Source organism: Papio anubis, chromosome 19, assembly GCF_008728515.1.
Source record: "Papio anubis isolate 15944 chromosome 19, Panubis1.0, whole genome shotgun sequence".
NCBI classification, from domain to species: Eukaryota; Metazoa; Chordata; class Mammalia; order Primates; family Cercopithecidae; genus Papio; species Papio anubis.
The window spans coordinates 24711077-24733085 of NC_044994.1; the positions used below are offsets into that span (position 1 = coordinate 24711077).

Below are 22009 nucleotides of genomic sequence, written 5' to 3' on the forward strand. Positions count from 1 at the left end.
CTGAACAGATAGGGGTGTGTGAGTGTGTGTGCATGTACTCAACATGGAAGTGTCCGCCCAACACAATTATTACCTGTACAAATATATATCAAGCACCTAGCACCTACTGTGTGTTTTATGTGTTCTAGACTCTGGAAATACTTTGGTATGCAAGATAGACATAGTCCGTATCCTTATAAATGAATAAACAAACGTATAATATCAAGCAGTGATGAATGCTATTAAAAAGTGAAGCCAGGAATGATAAAGGGAGGCCAGCTTAAGTAGGAGAGTCGCCTGCTCACAGACGTCTTTTGCAAGTCATGCAAATATCTACAGAATGAGCCTCTCAGGCAAAGGGGCGGGAAAGAATTAAGTCTCTGGGTGGCAGTAAGTTCAAAAACAGCAAGAATGCTGGGGTGACTGGACAGAGGTCAGAAAGGGGTCAAGGGCCAGAACATAGTGTGCCTTGGGGGCTGATGCAGGATTTTATATTTTGTTATAAGGACAATAGCAAGTCACTGGAGAGTGTTGAGCAAGTGAAAAACAGTCTAATCTATCACGCTGGCTGCTGTGTAAAGAGTAGACTATAGGGGGGCCACTGTGGAAGAGGGGAACTGTCAGGAGGCCACTGCAATCATCAAGGTAAGAGCTGTGGTGGCTTGAATGTAGGTGGAGGTGGTGAGAAATGGTTGAGTTTTAAATCTGTTGTGCAGGCATAGCCAAATAAAATTTCCTGCGGGCTTGAACATTGGTATGAGAAAAAGTGAGTCATTCAGGATGACTGTTAGGTTTTTAGCCTGAATAATTGAATGGAAGGTTATGCAATTTGCTGAGGTGGGGAACACCAAGGAGGAGTAGCTCGGGAGTTGGGAAGAGAAGTTATGAGCTCTGTTTTGGAATTAACCTTGGGAGACCTATAGGATCTCAAACAGGAAGTGTCTGGTAGGCCACTGGCTAAATGCGGCTATGGGTGCAAATTTTGGAGTCATTAGTCCAGAGTTATTTAAAACCATAGGGTTGAGTGAAACCATTTATGGAGAGTATATGAAAATGAAAGACAATGGGTCCTCAGAGTGAGCCCTGGAATAGAAGAAGCAAAACCGACAAAGGAAAAGAATGCTCAGAAATAGGGGGAAAGGTGTGGTATTTTGAAAGCAAATAGTGTTTCAAAGGAAGGGAGGTGAGCAGCTGAGAGGTGACTATGGGATTTGGCAGCATGAAGGTTGCTTGTGGCCTCGACAGGCATTGCTTCAGTGGACCAGAGGGGATGAAAGCCTGAGTGCAGACTACTCAGGAAAGACTAAGATGTAAGAAAGTGGAGGTAAGAGGATAGGCACTGCTTCTTAGGACTTTTGCAATAGAAAGAAGGTTGTAACTGGAGGATGCAGCCCTGAAGGAAGGTTTGTTTGGTTGTTTTTAAAGTTCGGTCACACTGGAAAGTCCTGAGCAGGCAAGAAGGAATGAGGAATAGACTTTAGGATTGGGGCAGAAACAATAATAGGGGGAAGACAGAATATATAAGTTGCAACGGAAATAAGTGAATAGATTGGAGGTAGCAAAATGAAGAGTTTATCTTCTGAGTGCTTCTATTGAATTAAAAAGTAAGGTCATCAACTGAGAGTGAGGATGGTGACTTTGAAGAAGGAGGCATTTGAAAAGACTGAGGAATGAAATAGTTACCTTGGAGGGTAGAAAGGTGCATTGACCACAGAAATTTAGTGGAGCTGAGTAGTTGCCAGTTTGGCTGTGTGGTTTTCTCTATCCACATTTAGTTGCTCAGGGGCAGGGGAGAGAGGGAAGAGGGTTAGGTTTAACCAGGACTAGTATTGCCAGGCAAATACAGAGGAAGGAGAGAGAGAACAAAAGGCAGGTGTATGAGGAGTGTTTATAGGGATGGGCCATAGAAGCTAAGCTCAGTAAAATGGGAAGTAAGGTCACGAGGGGATGATGGTCAGTGAAAAGGTGGCATTACCGGCAAAACAGTGGATTACTGCCACATAAAGAGACAGCAAATGGTATCATCTGCAGATATCCTTTAAAGTGCTTGGGGTTTTAAGGGATTGAGAATGGCAATAAAGAGAAAACAGAGAAGCTGCTTGCCTCTAATAATATAACGTGTGTGGGGGAAGTAGATACACACTGGCTCCCATTAGAAAGAGTGGGCAGGAAAGCAGTACTCTCAGAAGATAGCCAGGTTTTGGCCGGGCGCGGTGGCTCATGCCTGTGATCCCAGCACTTTAGGAGGGTGAGGCGGGCAGACCTTTGAAGTCAGGAGTTCGAGACCAGCTTGGCCAGCATGGTGAAACCCCGTCTCTACTAAAAATACAAAAATTAGCCAGGCATGGTGGCGGGCTCCTGTAATCCCAGCTACTTTGGAGGCTGAGGCAGGAGAAGCACTTGAACCCAGAAGGTGGAGGTTGCAGTGAGCCAAGATCACACCACTGCACTCCAGCCTGGGTAACAAAGTGAGACTCCATAAAAACAAAACAAAACAAAAACAAAACAAAACAGTGCTAGGTTTTGATTAGAAAAGAAGTTAAAGGAACCACTCAGAGGAGAATTTAAGGATTATAGATATTTTGCTGATGTGAGATCATGAGTTACAGGAATCATGTGGGAAAGTTTGGATGGTTAGGTTGAGTGGTAAATTGAGTTTTATTTGGGGACACACAGGAAGAAATAAGAGTACCAGGGGGAAAGGAAGACTCAGAAGATTTGTATTTCACATAAGGAGGCTCCAACTCAAGAAAGAATTATATCTAGAGCTGGTTAATAAGTGAGTTTTTGTGAAATCTGCAATCATTTCCATGTAGAAAAAATATCATCATTCTTAGTCAAGTTCCAAGGTTAATTCCCAAATTCAGGTGAAGATTAATGATATTCATAAGAAAGTAGAACCTACCCACTATGTATAGGAATGTTTCTCTAGATATTTGGTTTAGAATTTCCATTTGGAAGATGATATCTGCCTCCTCCTGGCAATGGGGCCGAGAGTGCCTTCACGTGCTGAGCAGTGGTGGTAGAAACTAGCAGTGTTCACTTTGGGTTGTAATGGTAGTGGCCTTGATTCAGAGAAGAGGCTAAGCAGAAACTGGTGTAACATGGATGTGAGATGAGAAAATGGTTTCCAGAGGCAGGGTCAGTGATGCAAAAGAGTCTGGGTGTGGTGGCTCATGCCTGTGGTCCCAGCTACTCAGGAGGCTAAGGTGACAGGATTGCTCAAGGACGGGAGTTCAAGGCTGCAGTAAATTATGATTGCAACACTCCAGCCTGGATAACAGAGTGAGACCCTGTCCCCAGAACCCCCAAAGAAGACGCAAAAATAGGGCAAGAATGGAGGACCGGGAAGACGAAAAGAAGGAAGGCATTCTGGAGGTGGCAAAGGAGGTGCAGAGAGGATAATGAACCTCAGGAGAAATGAGTGTGGTAGAGTGAGGAAGGTGAGATGAAATGGGGTTATTCTCCTTCCTTGTGGCTACTATGGAGATGCTACCAGCAGCCTGAGAGTGGCGGCCATATGCTATGAAATTTTGGATTATCTTCACACATTCTGTTTTTTCTCATCCTTTTCATGTTTTTTTTCTCATTTTCCTCCACTTTTCTTTTTTGTGCTGGTGCCCTGTCACCAACATTGTTGCTTAGCACTGGGCTGATGTGATGAATGGGGCAAAGGGTGGCGGTTTCCAGCCAATGTAGAGGAGAAGGAGGTGGGAAGAAAAGAAGTTCCCTATGAGCAGTTGTTTTGGGAGCCAGTTATCAGGAAGTGACAAATGTAAACTGGGTTTCTATAAGCTGGGGCACTGACAGAGTCTATGCATATCTATTAGAAGAGGATCATGCATTCCTATCACTAATGACATGAAGAGAGTTGATAGGAGTTAATAAATATATCTGAGTAGAAAACCTTATGTGTATATTTTGATTATATTTCCCATAACTAATATATTTGCTGACTTCAAGTTGTGGTCATCAACAGATCATCAATAGATATATTTATTTCAATGAGTATATGTTTGTGTTTTATGAGCATGTATTGAAATTCGCAATTTTGTACTTCAAGGGCACACATCTCAGATACCATTGTCATAAGAACTAATGTTTAACTTAAGAAGATTTCATCTTTGGGACTGACATACATAACATCTGAACCCACGGATTTAAAAGCTTTCTTCGTGCCAGCAGTGATGTTAAAGCATGCTATATATTATCATAGAATTACTATCCTTTATATGTTTTGGTATTAATTGCATGAGGTATTATAATACAAGACGCTCATATTTTAGAGATGGTTGAGTCTCTTCACAGTTTTTAAAATGAGGAATGATGAAGAGTTCCTTGTGAGTGAGTGGGAGCCACTTTCCATGTGATCCAATGTTGATTTAATTTCACAAGATCAAGATCAAAAGCAAAACATGACTGTTACACATCTAACCAAATACATATGGTTATGTGAAACACAGTATATTACAGTGGCTAAAGATGACAGCTCTGAAATCAGATAGACCTAGGATGAAATCAGCTCAGCTTCTTGTAAGCTATGTCTGCTGGCAAGTCATTTAACCTCTTCAGGCTTAGTCTTCTCATAGTAAAACTAGAGCTACCATGGAATGATTTGCAGGATGCTTGTGAGGACTAAGTGAAATGATGTAGGTGTGTGCTTAGCAAAGTTCCTGGCAATAAGGAGTACTCAATAAGTACTACTAATAATACTAATGAAGTTAACTATTGTTGACCAGATGGATGGAGTATGGAAATGATTCATGGGATTGTGGCGGATGCTCTTGGTCCTTAGCCCAGATTCCTTTACCAGACCGGTTCACCCATTCTCTGGCTGCTGAATGCTGGCTGCTCATGGTCGCGGCAGCTCCTGCTGCTGAACAGGCCACCTCATTGCCTTCCCTCATGCCCCACCTGGGGGAAGGCTTTAGCCAATGACTGACATGAAGTGCATAAGACTGGCCTGCTTGCCGTAAGGCGTAACCAGTTCTCCTCTACTTAGGTGAGCCCAGCCCATGGTCCAGCCTCCTTTGCCCAAATCTATGCTAAATGACTTCACTTGCCAAATGAGTCAGGGACACAATGACTCAGCCTTTCATGTGGAAGCTTCCAAAATTCTAAAAAGGGATCTTAAACACACACACACACACACACACACACACACACAGAGAGAGAGAGAGAGCACTCCCAGGCCTGTATTAAGGCTAAAGGTAAAATTAAAATATAGTAATTAAAGTTATACTAAAATTTAGTTCTGTGCATCCTAGTGGTTAAAGCAAAGAGAAGAGACACAATAGTCACATGGTTAGCATTAGTAATAATTTTCAAAAGCACACAATGCCTCAGTACTTTGGTCTAAAGAATTTATCCTCTGGGGCTTCACAGGGAGCCCATGAGTGGCAATGGTGAGAACCATCCCTATGGTAAATGCAGTTGTGTGCTGTTTCTAGTCATTTCTCACAGCATATTCACTGATGGCTTTAAACCCAACTGCTGTTCCTCTCAGGGCCGGAAAAGAGAAAATCAGTGTAATCCAACAGCATGATTTTATGGGAGTCTGAATTAGTTCAAAGATAAAATCTTGATTCTCTAGACTAGAGGAAGGAGTATGTCCTTTCAACTCTCCCCTGTTCCCCCCACCCAATTCTCTCAGATGTGTCTTTGATTAGAAATTGAACAGCAAGTAGCTACAGGATTGTTTGTTTGTTTGTTTGTTTGTTTGTTTATTTATTTTCTTTGCATATGCCTGTGGGACAGGTTTTCTGTGTTGCTGCTTAAGGTCTGACTTAAGACCTTAAGTCAGGCAGATTCACAGTGTTTTGTGAGAATGAACTGTGGCACCAAGACTGCTATTTTAACAAAGGCCTGTTCTACCTGTGAAGCGCAGTAGGCTGAAGACGTTCCTGTTTTGTCTTGTCATGTTTTAGTTTTAACCTGGCCTTCAAAAAGAATGTTCTGCAGATTATTCGCTTAGGTAAACCCAGTGGCTGCACACTGTGTGTTTGCTTACAAATGCTCCTTACAGTTCGAATCACTTCTGAAGAAGGATAAGTGAAATAAATGAGGAGTTTACAATGCACTGTGCGCATGTCAGGGTTTTCTGGTAACATATCGAATCTATCATTACAAAGGTAAGTTAGGGGAGAGACATGAAGTATCATCCTTGCCCCTGTTCCAAATCTGTTTCTCACAGAGCCCAGGAACTGTCTTCTTTCGAACATTAGAAAATGTGGCACAACAAAGCTGCAGGTCTTGAGAAAGAATGTCCCCCTCTCTTAAAAGAAATGTTCTTGGAGGGTGGCCTGGATTGTTTTCCTTGAAGATTTTCTAGAGTGAACAGCTGTAACAATTTTCTATAATTTGCCTTGGTGCAGATGCTGAAAGAGAGCGTTCACAATAAAATATATGCATATATGTAATTTCAGCTGGATGTTCTGGGGTTTTAAAGTAAAAATGTGTACCTGCAAGCTGTTTTATAGTTTCTCAGTCATAATTATCTCTGTTACACAGAAGGCTACAACTGCAACTCCTCCTTCATGTGCAAGCTTTCCAAAAATATCTTGATAATTTTGCATATTCTGCAAGCCACAGTGTTCTTCTTGTGTTCGATTTGGGAAGTGCGTTAAAATGTTTAATTTCTCTTTGCAATAAGTTTATGACGTAATCACATCAACGGGGAGGATGGTGGATAATCTATGGAAGAAGCGCTTGCAAAAGGTACAGCAACTGGAATGGATGTCGAGTAATACCTGCTGCAAAATAACTTCAGCTAAAGTTATATGCAGCATGACTGGACATAATGCTTGTGTATTGCAACCCACATTATTCTATTGATAAAATGGGAGAAAGGTGTTGGAGAAGATGGTGAGGATTCTTAACAGCTGCAGCTTGCTCCCTTCCTCTAGGGAGTTTGTGCTCATGCTTGTAGCATTCCTCAGGGGATGGATAAGGAGAGGGGCTGGGGTATCACTGCGAAGCCAAATCCCCAGACAGTTGATGAGTGATCGCTCTGCTACACATGTCCCCAGTTAGCTCAATGATTGACCCTCTCTCCAATTGTCAGCCCCATTTCTTGACTACTTCATTTGTCCCCGTTGCACAGAAATGTATTTTCCACACTAATTACAAAATGGACTGCTACTGATGCCCTTCATTACACACATAGTTGCTGAGCACCTCCAATTAAGTTGTTCAATAGTTACCATTCGGATTCCACTGGTCCTCTCCACCCAACACGAACAAGAAGTTTTCCACCTCCACAACGCAGTGGTGGGCACTGTTGTATGGCATAACTGAAATTAAGAAAAAAAAAAAAAGACATGAAATTTTCCGTCTCAGGATTTGCTACGTTGGCTCACTGGCTATTTGTTTCACTGAAGTGCATAAAATGTGAGACTGACTCAGAGGAAGAAGAACGCACAGGTAGCCAAGCCGCTAGTCACCAATCCAGGGATCCCTATGCAGTGACTCAGCGGTGTGTTCCCAGTGGTTTCAAACCCAACCCCTTTTGACTAATTTTACATAATGTTATTCCAGAAATTAGTCAAGAACAACCTGTCATGCTGCTTTCAATTCCTAGGTTCTCCTAACCTGCCTGATGATGTGGATAGTGATCTGAACGACTGACACTCCTAAATGGTCAGGGCTGGGGTTACTTCTTGGAAGAAGTATCCCTGAATACACTTGGAGCCATTAAGAGGCTCTGCCCAACTTGGTTTGCTGGCAGTCTTTCCATAAACAGACTCAGGGTGCTTGGTAGCTTTCTATTCCACAGCAATGAACAAGCTGAATTTCCATACAGTTTTAAGTTTTTAAATTAAGGTCCTGCTGATTTAATGCCTCCTCCAAATGTATACGCTTAATTTCCTGTACAATGTCATTAGCAGCACAATCACACATTTTCTATCTATCTGCTTAGGAGCTCTTCTGTAACAAAGATGAAAACTGTCAGGAATATCACAAATATCTATTCTCCTTGCCTCTCCCTTCTCTCTGCCCAAATGTGGTGGATGTGAGGAGGGGACATTATTCAGAAACCCACTAATGCCAGCTTTCTCTGTATTTGTTCTGATTTACATTTCCTTTAGGGAGACACAAAATACCAGAATAGGATGCTCCTGTCTCCTTTCGTGCTGTGCAGTGTTAGTCTCTGCTACATTAATATCCTGTGGTAAATGTAAACGTATAGAGCATTAGTTATATCTCCTACAGTGGTTTGGGCCCAGTAGGAAAAATGATGTCCTTGTTCAGCTCATCATATGGGCACCTTAAATCTAGGTGAGGACAAATGGGGAGGTGATGTGCATGTTCAGGCAGGGAACTTATTCCTTGACACGGATCAACAGAGCACTTAAGAAACCAGTGCAGTGGGAAATCAATATGAGTCAGGGCCAACTCTTACTTTGTGCTCCTTTGCCAATGCAGAGAGAGAGAAAGTGAGGAGACCTATCTCACGCCTGACTTATTTTGGGTGCTATATAGCTCTCATTTCATTTTGTTTTTATTATCTTTTATTTTTCTCAGGAAGCATTTATGCTGGCTAAGATATGTAAATAAAAAATAAGAAACAGGCACAGGTTTGAGACTTACAACACAGCCTCTGAAAGAGCAAATCAGATCATTTAAGCTTCTTACCATGGGATTTTAGGAGTTTTGTTTTGTTTATTTACCTACTGACTTATTTATTTGTACTGTAAATATGCATTGTTTTTGAACTTATACCCACAAGGCAGAAGGCATTGGTAGGTAAACCTCCAATCTGGGGGATAATGTAGAAATTGGGTGGGCAGTGGTTTGTGTGGTCCATGAATCAGGTCAATTGACTTTGAGAGTCATCTCAAGAATGTCCTTTAGCCCATCAATCCTCAGTTTCTCTCTTTGAAAAACACTTTTACCTGTGTAGATCCTGCAGCCTTCACTACTCAGAATTCATTGTGGCAGAGTATACGTGAGGCTCATTGAGCAACAGAGATGGAATATGTTTGAAAGATTTTCTTCCCTTTAATTAGTTCATCATTGTTTGGAGCATAATGCTGGTTCCAAAATACCAAAAACAAAACGAAGCTTCCGTTATCATATTGTGAACAACCTGGTGCCACTCCAGTTGACGGCAACGTCCTCTGGCCAGTGGTAAACTTACTCAGCATTAATGATAATGATGCTGTATGCATCAATTCACATGAGATACAGAGCAGTCATAGAGGCCATCAGCTACAACGAACTTATTCTATGACCACAGCTCTTCAAATATTTCTTTTAAACTTTCAGTCAGTTCAACATTTTGCCCAGATCTTATAAATAATGAAACATGGTATTATTATTTTTTAAACCAGAAGTCCAGCTTCATAATAAAGTACAGTCTCTGAAAATAAAATGACACTTGTGTTTTGTTCTTGCCATTCATTTGCTCTCATTCAGGCAAGCAGAAATTAAGTGAAGGAAACAATACATGATTTATTTTTAAGCCTCTTTTTCATTTGATTACCCCTATTGTTATGCTTTATGCAAACAAATGAAACTATTGCACTAAGCTAACTATGGAACTCTTCAAAATAAGAGAAAAGAAGGTCTTTGAAGTCCTAATTTAAAGGCTACTTGAAGGAATTCTCATCTATTTACACATTTTTACCCTTGTTTTAAAACCTGTCTGCTATATTTCTTGGCTGAGCATTTCAGTATTCTCATTCCTGAATTATTGTCTTTTCTGAATTATTACTGTGGATTGAGAGGCTATAAATATACTCAAATGCTCATTGAAATTATTCTGAATATAAAACTCTCCCAAATTTATTTTAAAAAATCTATATTCAATCAATGTTTGAATTTTGCAAAAGACCTAATTTCTTTGACTTCTGATTAAGCCCAAAGAAAAGCAAAATAAATAGGGTAGTGAACAAGAGCAAACAATTGTTTAAAATGGCCTTGGGTACTGCACTTATTGATTTTCTTTTAAATAACCACAGATACATGCCTGCTCCTTTCCAGATTTCTCCAGAGGTGGACAAGTGTCTCGCCCGCACAAGCAGGTAGTGGGGGAGGTTTGTACTCCTGGTTCACATACAGCCCAGTGTGAGTTTTTAGCGTGTCAGTCAGTGAGTTAGAGGGAAAGGGGAAAGAGAAGCTAATCAGGATGAAATGAGATTAAAGGCTGTCTAATTTTACAGCAACTGTGATCCATCAGCCACTGTGAAAGTGACAGTGGAAATGAATGATGGAGACAGACAGGTGGGGCTGTACATTTCACTGATTTATCCTCAAATGCACTGGGCCTTATTTTATTGAGTGAACATGACCGCATTTATCATGACTGTCATCTAAACCCACTTCCCTCCATTTAAAAAGGTCACTTTACTCGGAGTAGGAGAGAGGCACTTTCAAATCAGATTCAAAATCTAATAACACGTGTTTATAAGGCCCTTTGCGAGACTTCTCAACTTTATTAAACAAACAGGTAGTGCTAGGAGGAAAGAAAAAAAAAAAAGCCAGAAAATTGGAGAAGAAAACACTTTTCATCACCTGAAGGGGCACTTCATTTCATCTCTAAATTTCAAGCAATTTGTACCATTTTTCCCTTCCACTCCAAGCACTCAAAATTCTATTCTAGTCTTGGGAAATTAAATAAAACATTTACATTTAATACTTTCAATTAAGAAAGTAGGAATCAGGTAATGCTATAAAATAAACTTGGAGAGGATATTGTCACAGTATTTACTCTGCAGAATGACTAATCATCACACAGGAAATAGATGTTAGCAATTGTAACAAGCTGAATCTCTGCCACAATTAACTTATGTACCTGTTCATTGTTTCCCCATAACTTTAAGGCCATAAAAATCTCATTTACACAGTCTTTTACCCCTCCCTGTACCAGAGCAATAAAATGTCCTGAGATCTTGTGCACAAAATTGGTCTCTGTGGATGGGAAAATGGAGTCAGACTCTCTGGGAATTCTCTGTTACTTTTTGCAATAATAACCAGCACTGACCAAACATTTACTATGTGCCACATATATGTACATTAAATATATAATTATATTTATCTATATTATGACTTTGGAAATACAAAAACAGTTGCATTCTTGCTATTCATTTGTTCACACCTTGGCCAAGCAGAAATTAAGTGAAGGAAATAATACATGATAAAATATACCGATAGTATATTTACCTAAATTGGCTCACCTCTTCCATTTAATACAACTAATCGTAAAGGAGGCATTACTCATTCATTTCATTTTTTTAGAAATACTAAAAGGCCTTGAGAGGGTAAGTCACTTGTTGAAGGTCAGACTCAGGTACCGAACGGCAGAGATAGAATCCAAACATGGGGATATCTGGACCCCGACTCACGCCCTTATCCATTTCACTCTACTGATTTTCAATAGGTATGTTCATCCATCCAGCAAGTAATTACTGAGTTCCTGAGTGTTCAGTGATGGTGTTTTTGAAATTTGTGTATAATTTTTTATATTGAATCGTATTTTAAACGTGTTTATTGCTATGATATTTGAATGAATCCTTAAAGCAAGAAGACATTCCTTTAAATGATTTCCTATAAATCTGGATATTCGAATAGCTGGTTTTCTTAAAGCAGAGTACATTTGTTTGATAGAGCCAGAAAAAACACTGAGAAAATCAGCCAGTTAAGGGTGGGTAGAGTCTGTTGGCAGATTTTTTTTTTTTTTAAGCAATGAGGACATATTTCAACCTTGAAATGTGAAATATCTTGGTTACAGAGGCTGTTTTCCTGGCCTATAAGATGTCCAGGGGTCTTGTTTGTATTCCTGAAGGCCTTATTGTACTAGAGATCCACACTACTGTGCCTCCTCTTCTCACATTTTACATCTAAGGAATGTAAACCTCTTCCAGCAGAAAGCATAGGTATCCTTTGCAACCCCCAAATTTTCATGAATATCCAAACAAGAGATTGGATAGGGCTGTGCCAAGAATATAGACTTGCTAAATAGATGGTTATTGAATGTTTATCAATTAGATGTAACATTTGTGAAGGCCTTGATATTTTTGGTCTCAAACACATAAGCTTGCAAAACTGTCAGATATAACAAAGTTCTCAATTGTTTTGAAAAAATAATTAATGCCCATGGTAAAAATACAATCTTAAAAAAAAGGACATACAGAACAAATAAGTCTTCCTCTTACCCTCGGCCCGCCCTCAGCCTTTCAGTTCTCTACCACAGAGGCAATCTCTGTTACTATGTTCTTGGGTTTTCTTTCCAGAGACATTATATATCTGGGTCATGTTTGTTAACACAAATGGCAGCAGCATACTATAGACATACTGTTTAGTGTCTTGCTTTTTCGCACTTAATAATACATTCATTCATTCATTCTTTCTCCATTAATCAAGTATGTGTTTTTGTGCTACTCCATGCCAGGCAATGTTGCACCTGCAGGGGAGGTCATGGTAAGCAGCAAACCAGGTACACACTAGTCAGGGGAAGCACATAATAAACACAGACACAAAGAAATAAGCTTTTTTGTTTGAAATGATAAGTGTAAGAAGAAAAATAAATCTGGGTCGGAGAGAGGGAGTGGCAAGGTTAGGAGTTTTACCAGTGCTCAGGGAAGGCCTTTCTGAGTAGATGACTTGTGAGGAGATGAAGTGAGTGAGGGAGCTGTCCAGGGTGTAGGTGCAAGAATAGCAAATGCAAAGACCTTGAGGAACAGGTTTGAAATGTGTGAGGGACAGCAAGAAGACCAGAACACAGGGATCTGAGATGAGGATGAGGAGAGAGGCCCAGGGCAGACCCGTGCAGTGTGGAAGGACATGGTCAGAAGATAATGCTGGCATTATCATCCACTGAAATATTTTAAGTGGCTGCACAGTGTTCCATTTGATGGGCATTCTATCATTGATTCCATTTCCTTCTGATGGTTAATTCATTCAACAAACATTCACTAAACACTCATTAGGTGCAGGCACCTTTCCAGTTGCTGATAATACTTAACTGAACGAGGCAGACAACATCCCTGCTCTCCTAGACCTTATATGATAGAGAGGAAGAACAACACAGATAAATAAATAACAAATAGAAGCACAGCCAGGTGATGACGGATGACATAAAGAGAAATACAATGGGACGATGTGCTAGAGAGTGAGTACCTGTCTATTATTTTAGTTGAAGCAGTTGGTCCAGAAGTGGGAATGAGTTGGTTGTGCCTGAGAAGCCGGTTGTGCCTGAGAAGCAAGTTGGTTGTGCCCGAGAAGCCTGTGTGTTGTGAGCACCTTGGGTGAGGGCCCAACAGGCATGGGATGAAGTCAGCAGGCAGACACAGGCTGAAATGCAGGTCTTTATGAGCCAGAATAAGCATGGTGGATTTTATGCTAAGCATGATGAAAAGGCATGGGAGGGGTTTAAGTGGCAGAATGACATAATCTGATTTATGTTTTTAAAATATCAGTCTGGCTACTATTGAGGTTGTAGGAGGAAAAGAAGGAAAAGAGGGGGACCAAGCAGAGGTTCCTTCTGTGATCTAGATGAGAGAAGATGGAGGCTTGGCCGGGAGGGGACAGTAGGGATGGACAGAAGGGTCATGCTTTGAAGGTTGCTGCTGTTACAAGCAGTGCTGTGTTGAGTGTCCTTGCAGATACATAACACATGTGCATAGTTTATCTGTAGGATTGATTCTTGTAAGTGAAGTTTCTGGGCCAAAGAATAGGTACATTTTACATTTTGATGGATATCATCATATTGTACCCATTTTTACACTTGTATCTTTGCCAATATGGTGAGTGAACAATTCATGTCTAGTTAAAATCTAAATCTTTATTTATTTGTGGTACAGGTGCAGCAAGTGTTCCTACACTTAAAATCCATTTGTATTTTACACATTTTTGTTGAGTTTGAGTTTTTGATATAATTTGTTACTTATAATTACATAATTTCTGTTTTTAAGGTATTCTTTTCTAGGAATGAACAAAATAAATGATATTTTGGAAGCATCATACTGCTAGAATATATATTTGTGAAATATTTACTCATTGAAGCAAATTCAAATAGCAATTACATGCTGTTGAAAACCAATAACCTGAAAGAAAGATGCTTCACTTTAATAATATTGAATATTCCTTGCCATGGGATCTTAGAAGGTTTTTTTTAAAAAAAACAAAAACAAAACAAAACGAAAACTTCTGGCCGGGCACAGTGGTTCACGCCTGTAATTCCAGCACTTTGGGAGGCCAAGGTGGGCAGATCACGAGGTCAGGAGATCGAGACCATCCTGGCTAACATGGTGAAACCCCGTCTCTACTAAAAATACAAAAAATTAGCCAGGCGTGGTGGCGGGCGCCTGTAGTCCCAGCTACTTGGGAGGCTGAGGGAGGAGAATGGCATGAACCGGGGAGGTGGAGCTTGCAGTGAGCCGAGATCGTGCCACTACACTCCAGCCTGGGCGACAGAGGGAGACTCCGTCTCAAAAAAAAAAAAAAAAAAAAAAAAAAAAAAAAATTCTTCAATTTTAAGTAAATGCAATTGAGAAACATAAATGTTTTAAAATGTGCTAGTTAGTTTAATCCTACCATTCAGTCTTACAGCAAAGATCTAGCAACTTGGCTAACGCATTCCTGGAGATAGCAACAGCTACACAGTAAAACATTTTACACATTACGAAGTGCTTGATAGATATTATTGAATAAATAATCCATAGAAAAAGCTCTGCTACTTTTTTTCTTTTATATTTCGACTCTACTATCGTTTCAAACTACAAATAAATGGAAACATTTTGTATATTTGGGGGATGATTTGATCATTATGGACAGTTAGTCTGGAAAGTTTAACCCTGTAAGAGTTTTTATGGTCTGAATCCAGTTATGAGTTGGCAAATGTTCTGAATTAACCCAAAGGTGGCCAGCACTTTCTCCCTTACCTCCTACTTGTTCTGCACATACCAAGCCAGATTTTCATAATCCCTGGAGATGAATTTACTTAAGTGAGTTTAAGGTGTATGAATCTAAAAAAAGTGTGCATTTAGGAGGCTGTGCAAGAACCAAGAGAGCTTGTCTCTCATAGTTCAAAATTGTATCTAGGGGTCAGTTTTCTTGACTATGAAGATTATTTAATCACTCCCTCATTTGTGCAATGATTGGACTAAATGCATGCTTTTACTGTGTCACTTGCCAAGTGATGAAACAGTGTATTAAAATGGCTTGCTTTTGGCTTGTCACCCCCAAAAGATCTATGAGCCCCTGAAGGCCAGATGCTATCATCTCCATAGCTTCATGCCTAGCACAGAACCCAGCACATAGTACTGGGCCAGACTCAGGCATCCCTATAGCATTTAGGCATAACGTAGTAATCAGAAATATTAATGCATCAGTAAATGTTGATTTATTGATCAATGAATAGCACAAATGACTGAGTGCTAGCTAAGAGACTATGGAATTCACTTTTTTGGAAGGTGGAAAAAATTGTGATGGATGCCAGAAGATGCGAAGGAGGGAGGAAGTGAAAGAAGAAAAGAAGAAGAAAGGGTGCCTTTGGTAAGGATTCTATGGCTTCTAGGATTGATGTCACCATGCAACACGTATGTCAGTTTTAAGCAAAGGAGGTTTGCAAGCTTTTCAAAGGCTGACCATATATTATTTCTTTCCAGAACTATGATAACACCTAATTGTGCCAAGGGCAAAGGTTTTCAGTAAAACCTTGTTGATTTACAGTTTTAGTTCTGAACACTTAACTTGGGGAAGTGCTAATAAGCAGTGAGATTCATGTGATTTCACATTGGACTTCTATTACCTGTTTAAGCAAAACTGACCTTCAAAGTCTTATTTTTATCTTAGTTCAAATATTTTCACTAATATATTCCTAAATTATGATCATGTTATTTTAATATCAACTGTTTTACTTTGAATACTTCCTGGCATGCTAGTAGGAACTTAAATACAGTTTTACTTTTACTTTTGGAGAGTAAAACATCTTTGGGAATGAAAGCTGCCCTCTCTTTCAAAGATTAGTTTTTCTTCCTGTTTCACAAAGTGTTGTGTGTTTCAGACACATGTCAATGAAACACTCTAGAGCTTTGATGATTGCCCTTTTCCAAGTGTCAACACAATATCTTCCAGATCATATTTTTCTGGGAGAAAGTATCATCACTCTGATACTTTTTATTGTTCTACACCCCAAAAGGATCATGTCAAAAATAGTAAACCTTCTAAATGAATTAAATTAGTAGAGCAACATATATTCTTTAAGCATTTGATAATAAAATCTTTGACAAAGGTTAAGGGAGTCAGGGCGATTTATAAGGTGGATGATATGGCAACAGGTAGCAAAAATGATTGTTATGTAGTTTAAATTATCTTGGATGATGGCCCCATAGTTGCCCCAAGTTATTGAGGGCAGAAGGAAGGAAATGGGTGTGGCCTACATAATGAGGATTTATAAGAGGCGTTTTCTGATGCAAAACCCACATACTCAAATATGGGAAGGTGAACTCTAGTGGTTCACTTGAAAACCTGCAAGGTATCAGAAGGTCTAATTGAGAATCTATTTTGGGCCAGGCACAGTGGCTCACGCCTGTAATCCCAGCACTTTGGGTGGCCGAGACAGGCGGATCACCAGAGGTCAGGCGTTCGAGACCAGCCTGTCTAACATGTTGAAATCCCGTCTCTACTAAAAATACAAAATTAGCCGGGCGTGGTGGCATGTGCCTGTAATTCCAGCTACTTGGGGGCTGGGGCAGGACAATTGCTTGAACCCAGGAGGTGGAGGTTGCAGTGAGCCGAGATTGCACCATTGCACTCCAGCCTGGGCAACAGAGCGTGACTCTGTCTCAAAAAAAAAAAAACTGTGTACCTATTGGTTAGTATGCTAACCTAACCAATTGTATGAAGATGAATTGTATACCTTTCCTTCATCCCAGAGCTCACCGTGTAGACAGAGAGAGAACATGAGAACAGATAAATAGGATACAGAGTACTCCAGGTAGAAGAGCAATAGATGCTCTAGGGAGGAAATGACTAAAACTTCAGTGAGAAAGTGAGGCTTAAGCTTAATCATAAGGCTGAAAAGAGATTTTTCCAGGCTATTGCAGCAGTAAGTGTCATTATCAGGAAAAGGCACATAGATTCCACAAATATTTACTGAGCACCTGCTAAGTGCCAGGCCTTGGGCGAGGCCCTGTGATATAATTTTTAAATATCAGCTTAATTTTTAAAAAATGAATTATTAGATCAATGTCTGAAATCTTCTTATAAGTTCTAGTGTTCTATATCACTGTATCATGACTACAGTTAACAATAACATATCATATAGCTTCAAATAGCTAGAAGGAGAATGTTGAATGTTCCCAACACAAAGAAATGATAAATGTTTGAGATGATTAATGTGCTAATTACCCTAATATGATTGCTATACATTATATGTAGCAAAACATCACTGTGTACCCTATACGTTATTATTTGTCAGTTACAAAACAAAATAAAATTTTAAAAACGATTGTACTATGGCCGGGTGTGGTGGCTCATGCCTGCAATCCTAGCACTTTGGGAGGCCTAGGCAGGTGGATCACTTGAGGCCAGGAGTTCAAGACCAGCCTGGCCAACATGTTGGAATTCCATCTCTACTAAAAATACAAAAATTAGCTGGATGTGGTGGCACATGCCTGTAATCTCAGCTACTCGGGAGGTTGAGGCGGGAGAATCACTTGAACCTGTGAGGTGGAGGTTATAATGAGCCAAGATCACACCACGGCACTCTAGCCTGGGCAACAGAGCAAGACTGTCTCAAAATAAATAAATAAATAGACAAATAAATAAATGTTAAATTATTACAATATCAACTTTTTAATTGAGGTCTGAGAAAATGTGTTGGGAGACAATGGTGCAAATAAGAGGAACGTGCTTTTATCTACACTGTCCTTTTGGACAGCGGGTCTGCTCTACCTACTCAGGTTTCCTTCTGGACCACTCTCTTCTTACACAATCCGGTGATCACAGCCTCTGCTCTAATTAAATCTTTCCTGACATGTGGAGCCACCTAATCATTCTGGAAGCAATTGGTAGCATTATCAGAACTGTGAGCAATACCTTTGTTCCTGCTAGATAATCTGTCATTGCATTTGTTCTAGCCGTCTCGGTGTGTTATTGGTGCCATTGCACTTATTTGACTTTAAAGCCGATTTCACTGCAAAAATTCAGAAGACTCTGTCATACAGTCCTCCAACGGCCATTTCATGGTGTGTGCAGGTGTATGTGTTATGTCCAGTAAGTACTAGAGCAGTTGGGCCAGGACATCAGGATTATATTGAGTCAACAGCTCGTCACACATAAGTGAAATGAAGGTGCAGTCCGTGATCTTAGCAGATGAGCCCAAGGTGGATGCTCAGGGCCATGATGAGGCCTAGAGCCATCTTTCCAGGAGGTTCTGCAATCTTGATTGCTGGGAAAAGGTGAAGAACCGAAGCAGTGCAGGTCAGAGCATGTAGAACAACATGATGAATCCCTTTACCCCTGTTTTGGCACTGTTTTTTAACTGGCAAAACTAGACATTCACTGAATACTAAGTAATATTTTTTTATGAATGTATTTATGAATGATATGAATATTTGCCACTTCTCCAGTCTTAGAATATAGACTGAGACCCTAGTGCTAAGACAATCTAAAGATACATACCGGACTTGATAACTTGGCCCCTAAAACTGGTTTGAACTGGTTGTCTGTGTGTCCACACACATGTATTCAGTCTATGCGTACAAAGATGTGGAAGACAATTGGTGAGTAGTTTTTTTTAAGTAGTTGTGGGAATACTGTGCATTTTCCATCAACAAGAGAGAATAATGATCGTCTCACCCTCCACCCTAAAGACAAGGCAGAGAGTGGGACAATTCTTGAATCAGATGTGTGCATGTCTCCTGGAGCTTGGCAGGCACAGGGAGACATCTGAAGGCAAGAGGCTGGGGGGAAGCTATCTGTCACGAGAGTGTGAAGGAGAGCTGGGGGAGAAGTCACCTGCACTTCTGGGTTTGGTGGGACGATGGTACCTGGCACCTTCCTGCAGGCTAAGCTGGTGCAGTGGAGGCTTGCTTGGCCAGAGCTGTTTTGAAAGGACACCCCCTCCCACCACAAGAAGATTAATTGGCAGTCAAAGGTGACCCTAATAAAAGCTATGTGGTGGGTATAGCCCATGGGGCAGTAGGATGTCTTCAGAAAGAGGCTCACAACAGAACTCATAAAGACAGTTCATCACCAGAGAAACTCAGCTCTGTATCAGTTGCCTCCTGAGGAGCAGGAAGCCAGGTCCTGGAAACCAGGCAAATAAAAGCTTTTCTCCCTTTACCCCACACCCTCCTCTAGCTGTATTCCTGGTGAAACCAGAATACACAGCATGGCTGATTTCTTTCAGGGCAGGCCAGCCTGGCTCACTCTCATGTTAATACAGGTGTGCAGGAAAGAGTTCACATAGCAGGCCTGAGGCTGCTTCCTCAGAAAGGGCTACCTGCAAAACTAGCCTTTGGCTGGCATCTGAGAACTTAAGATTTCAGGAGCATTCCCACTACCTCAGCTGATAAGAGTAGCTCTCTGTACCCAAACTGTTGGTATAAACAATGTGATTTACGCTGAACACTTCCTTTTCTTCTGGTAGTCTGGAATTTTGGTATGTTCTAGAAGATGCCTACCTGACCAGCCCCCAGTAAAACCCGTGGCTGGAGTCTCTAACCAAGCTTCCCTGGTAGATAGCATTTCAAGCGTGTTGTCACAATTCGATGCTGGAAATGAATGTGTCCTGTGTGACTCCACAGGAGCAGGACGCTAGGAAGCTTGAGCTGGGTTTCCTTGGGACTTTGCCCTGTGTGCCTTTAACCTTTGCTGGTTTTGCTTTGTATCCTTTTGCTGTAATAAGTCACAGCTGTAAGTATGGCTATTCCATAATCCTGTTAGTTCTCCCAGTGAGTCACTGAACCCGGGGGTGGTCTTGAGAATTCCTGATACAGTAGGAGATGGAGACATTTTAAAGGTATTAGGGGATGATTTAATGGTCCAAAGTGACTGGGTCCACTTTAGAACTTTTCAAGGTACAACCTGCAGGGAGAGATAAATCATCCAACAGAGAGGGTTTGAAAATCGGTGGCTGAAAAAAATGAAGTTGTTTTTGGCTGGCCTCGTATGTGAAGCTCATTCAGTAAACTGATTATGGATGGATGGATGTATTTCTGACAAACTGCTTCTGGGCTCCCGAGGAACACTTTTTAAGAAAGCATGGCTCCAATTTCCTCTGGTTGGAGCCAATGTGCGTATCTCTCCTGAGAATCCACTAGTGCCCAACACCATCCCACCAGAGGTGCTAGAGGATTTGTCAGAGAAATTGGCATTATCGCCCTTTTTATTCCCTAGGGACATTTGCAATGCATTTGAAACACTGATACAGATCCATATGAGGCCATTTGAAAGGAATAGGGTGGTGGTATAGAAGATTTATGTCAAAACAAAATCTAGAGATAGCAGAAATCACTGGGGTTTGGCTTAGTTAGGTAGCATCATGCCCTCTTCAGTCTCTCCCCAGACACTACCTTCTTCTGCTGTCTTCACAGGGTCCCCTGCTGTATCTTTAAAAAATAAAGAAAATGCAAACTTCTTTCATCCTGCTCTCCCTTCTAGCTGCCCCTTCTACAGCACCCCATTACCTGACCCCCCAAGCCAGGTTTGTACACACAGCAGTAGAATGTGAGTGATTGGTCTAGGGAGGGTTGCATGATCCAGCCAGGTACTTGCAAGGGGTTTTCACACTGGAGCTGAAAGGAGAGTCGTTTCTTTCCTGACCACAAATCTTGGAGCTGCTTACAGTAATAGAGAAGCAGGTCTGAGCAAAGAAGGAGCTTGTGTTGTGAGAAATGAGACGTTCAGAGAAGCCATCCTGATGGGATTTTGAAATTTGGTTTCTTAGTCATTCTTAGGCCAGTACTGCCTTGCCCTCCTGGTCATGTGGCCCAGTAAACCTATATTCCATAGACCTTTGTGACAGCCTCCTCACGGGTCTCCTTGTTTTCATTCTTGTCCCCTTTTGGCTTATTTTTCACAATTTACTGAGAAAGGTCCTTCCAAAACCAGAGTCAGGTGATGACATTCCCTTCTATTCAGTCATTTCCTTACTTCTCATTGGAATACATTTTCAAGTTTCCAGAACGGTCTGCAAAGATCGCATGGCCTGGCCCTGGCTACCTTTCCAAGCTCCTTTTCCACACTCTGCCTCACTGACGGTGCTCCAGCCATACTGGCTGCTTTGCTTCTGCAACACTCCAAGCACATTCCTGTGTCAGGCCTTTGCACTTGCTCTTCTCTCTGCCTCTGACATGTTTTTCCTTTGAATATTCTCATGGTTCACTCTATCATTTAATTCAGGTGTCTGCTGGAAGAGAGACCTTTCCTGACAGTGCCATTTAGAAAGGCCTTGCCTATCATTCTCTGCTCCCTTACCCTTCCTTTGTGATCTCGATATCACTTGATAATGCCTACCTTTAGAACTTTTTTTTTTTTTTTAAGACAGGGTCTCATTTTGTTACCCGAGATAGAGTGCAGTGATGTGATCATATCTCACGGCAGCTTCCAACTCCTGGGCACAAGGGATCCTCCCACCTTAGCCTTCCCACGTTGCTAAGACTACAGGTGTGTGCCACCATATCTGGGTAATTTTTAAATATTTTGCAGAGATAGAGTCTTGCTATGTTGCCCAGGCTGGTTTTGAACTCCTGGCCTCAAGTGATTTATTTCTATGCTAGTGTATTAACTGCGTAAGTAAGACAAGGATTGTCTTGCTCACCACTGAAATTCTAATGTGTAGAAAAATGTTTTGCACATAGTGGATGCCCAATAAGTGTTTGTTAAATTAAAGACAAAATAGTTTAAAGTGATATAAAATTGGAGTTCTGTTATTTGCAAATAATACTACAAATTTTAAATAGAGAAAGGAAAACAATTTGGTTAAGATGAAAAGGTAATTAAATAAGTATGTAGGTTTAGATACTTGGTTCAGTATTACAGATTTATGTACAATTTGCTTTTTAAAATGGAAGACAGTGTA

At 40.8% G+C, this 22009-nt stretch overlaps 1 protein-coding gene across 2 annotated transcripts in view; it reads right to left on the reverse strand.

Moving 5' to 3' along the window:
* KLHL14 (kelch like family member 14) overlaps window positions 1–22009 on the reverse strand; it is a 100508-nt gene that overhangs the window by 15623 nt on the left and 62876 nt on the right. For both annotated transcript variants that reach the window (XM_009192579.4, XM_021930021.2), the window contains one exon: window positions 7182–7271. In XM_009192579.4, coding sequence (XP_009190843.1) covers window positions 7182–7271 — 90 coding nt within the window. The remainder of the gene's footprint in view (window positions 1–7181; window positions 7272–22009) is intronic.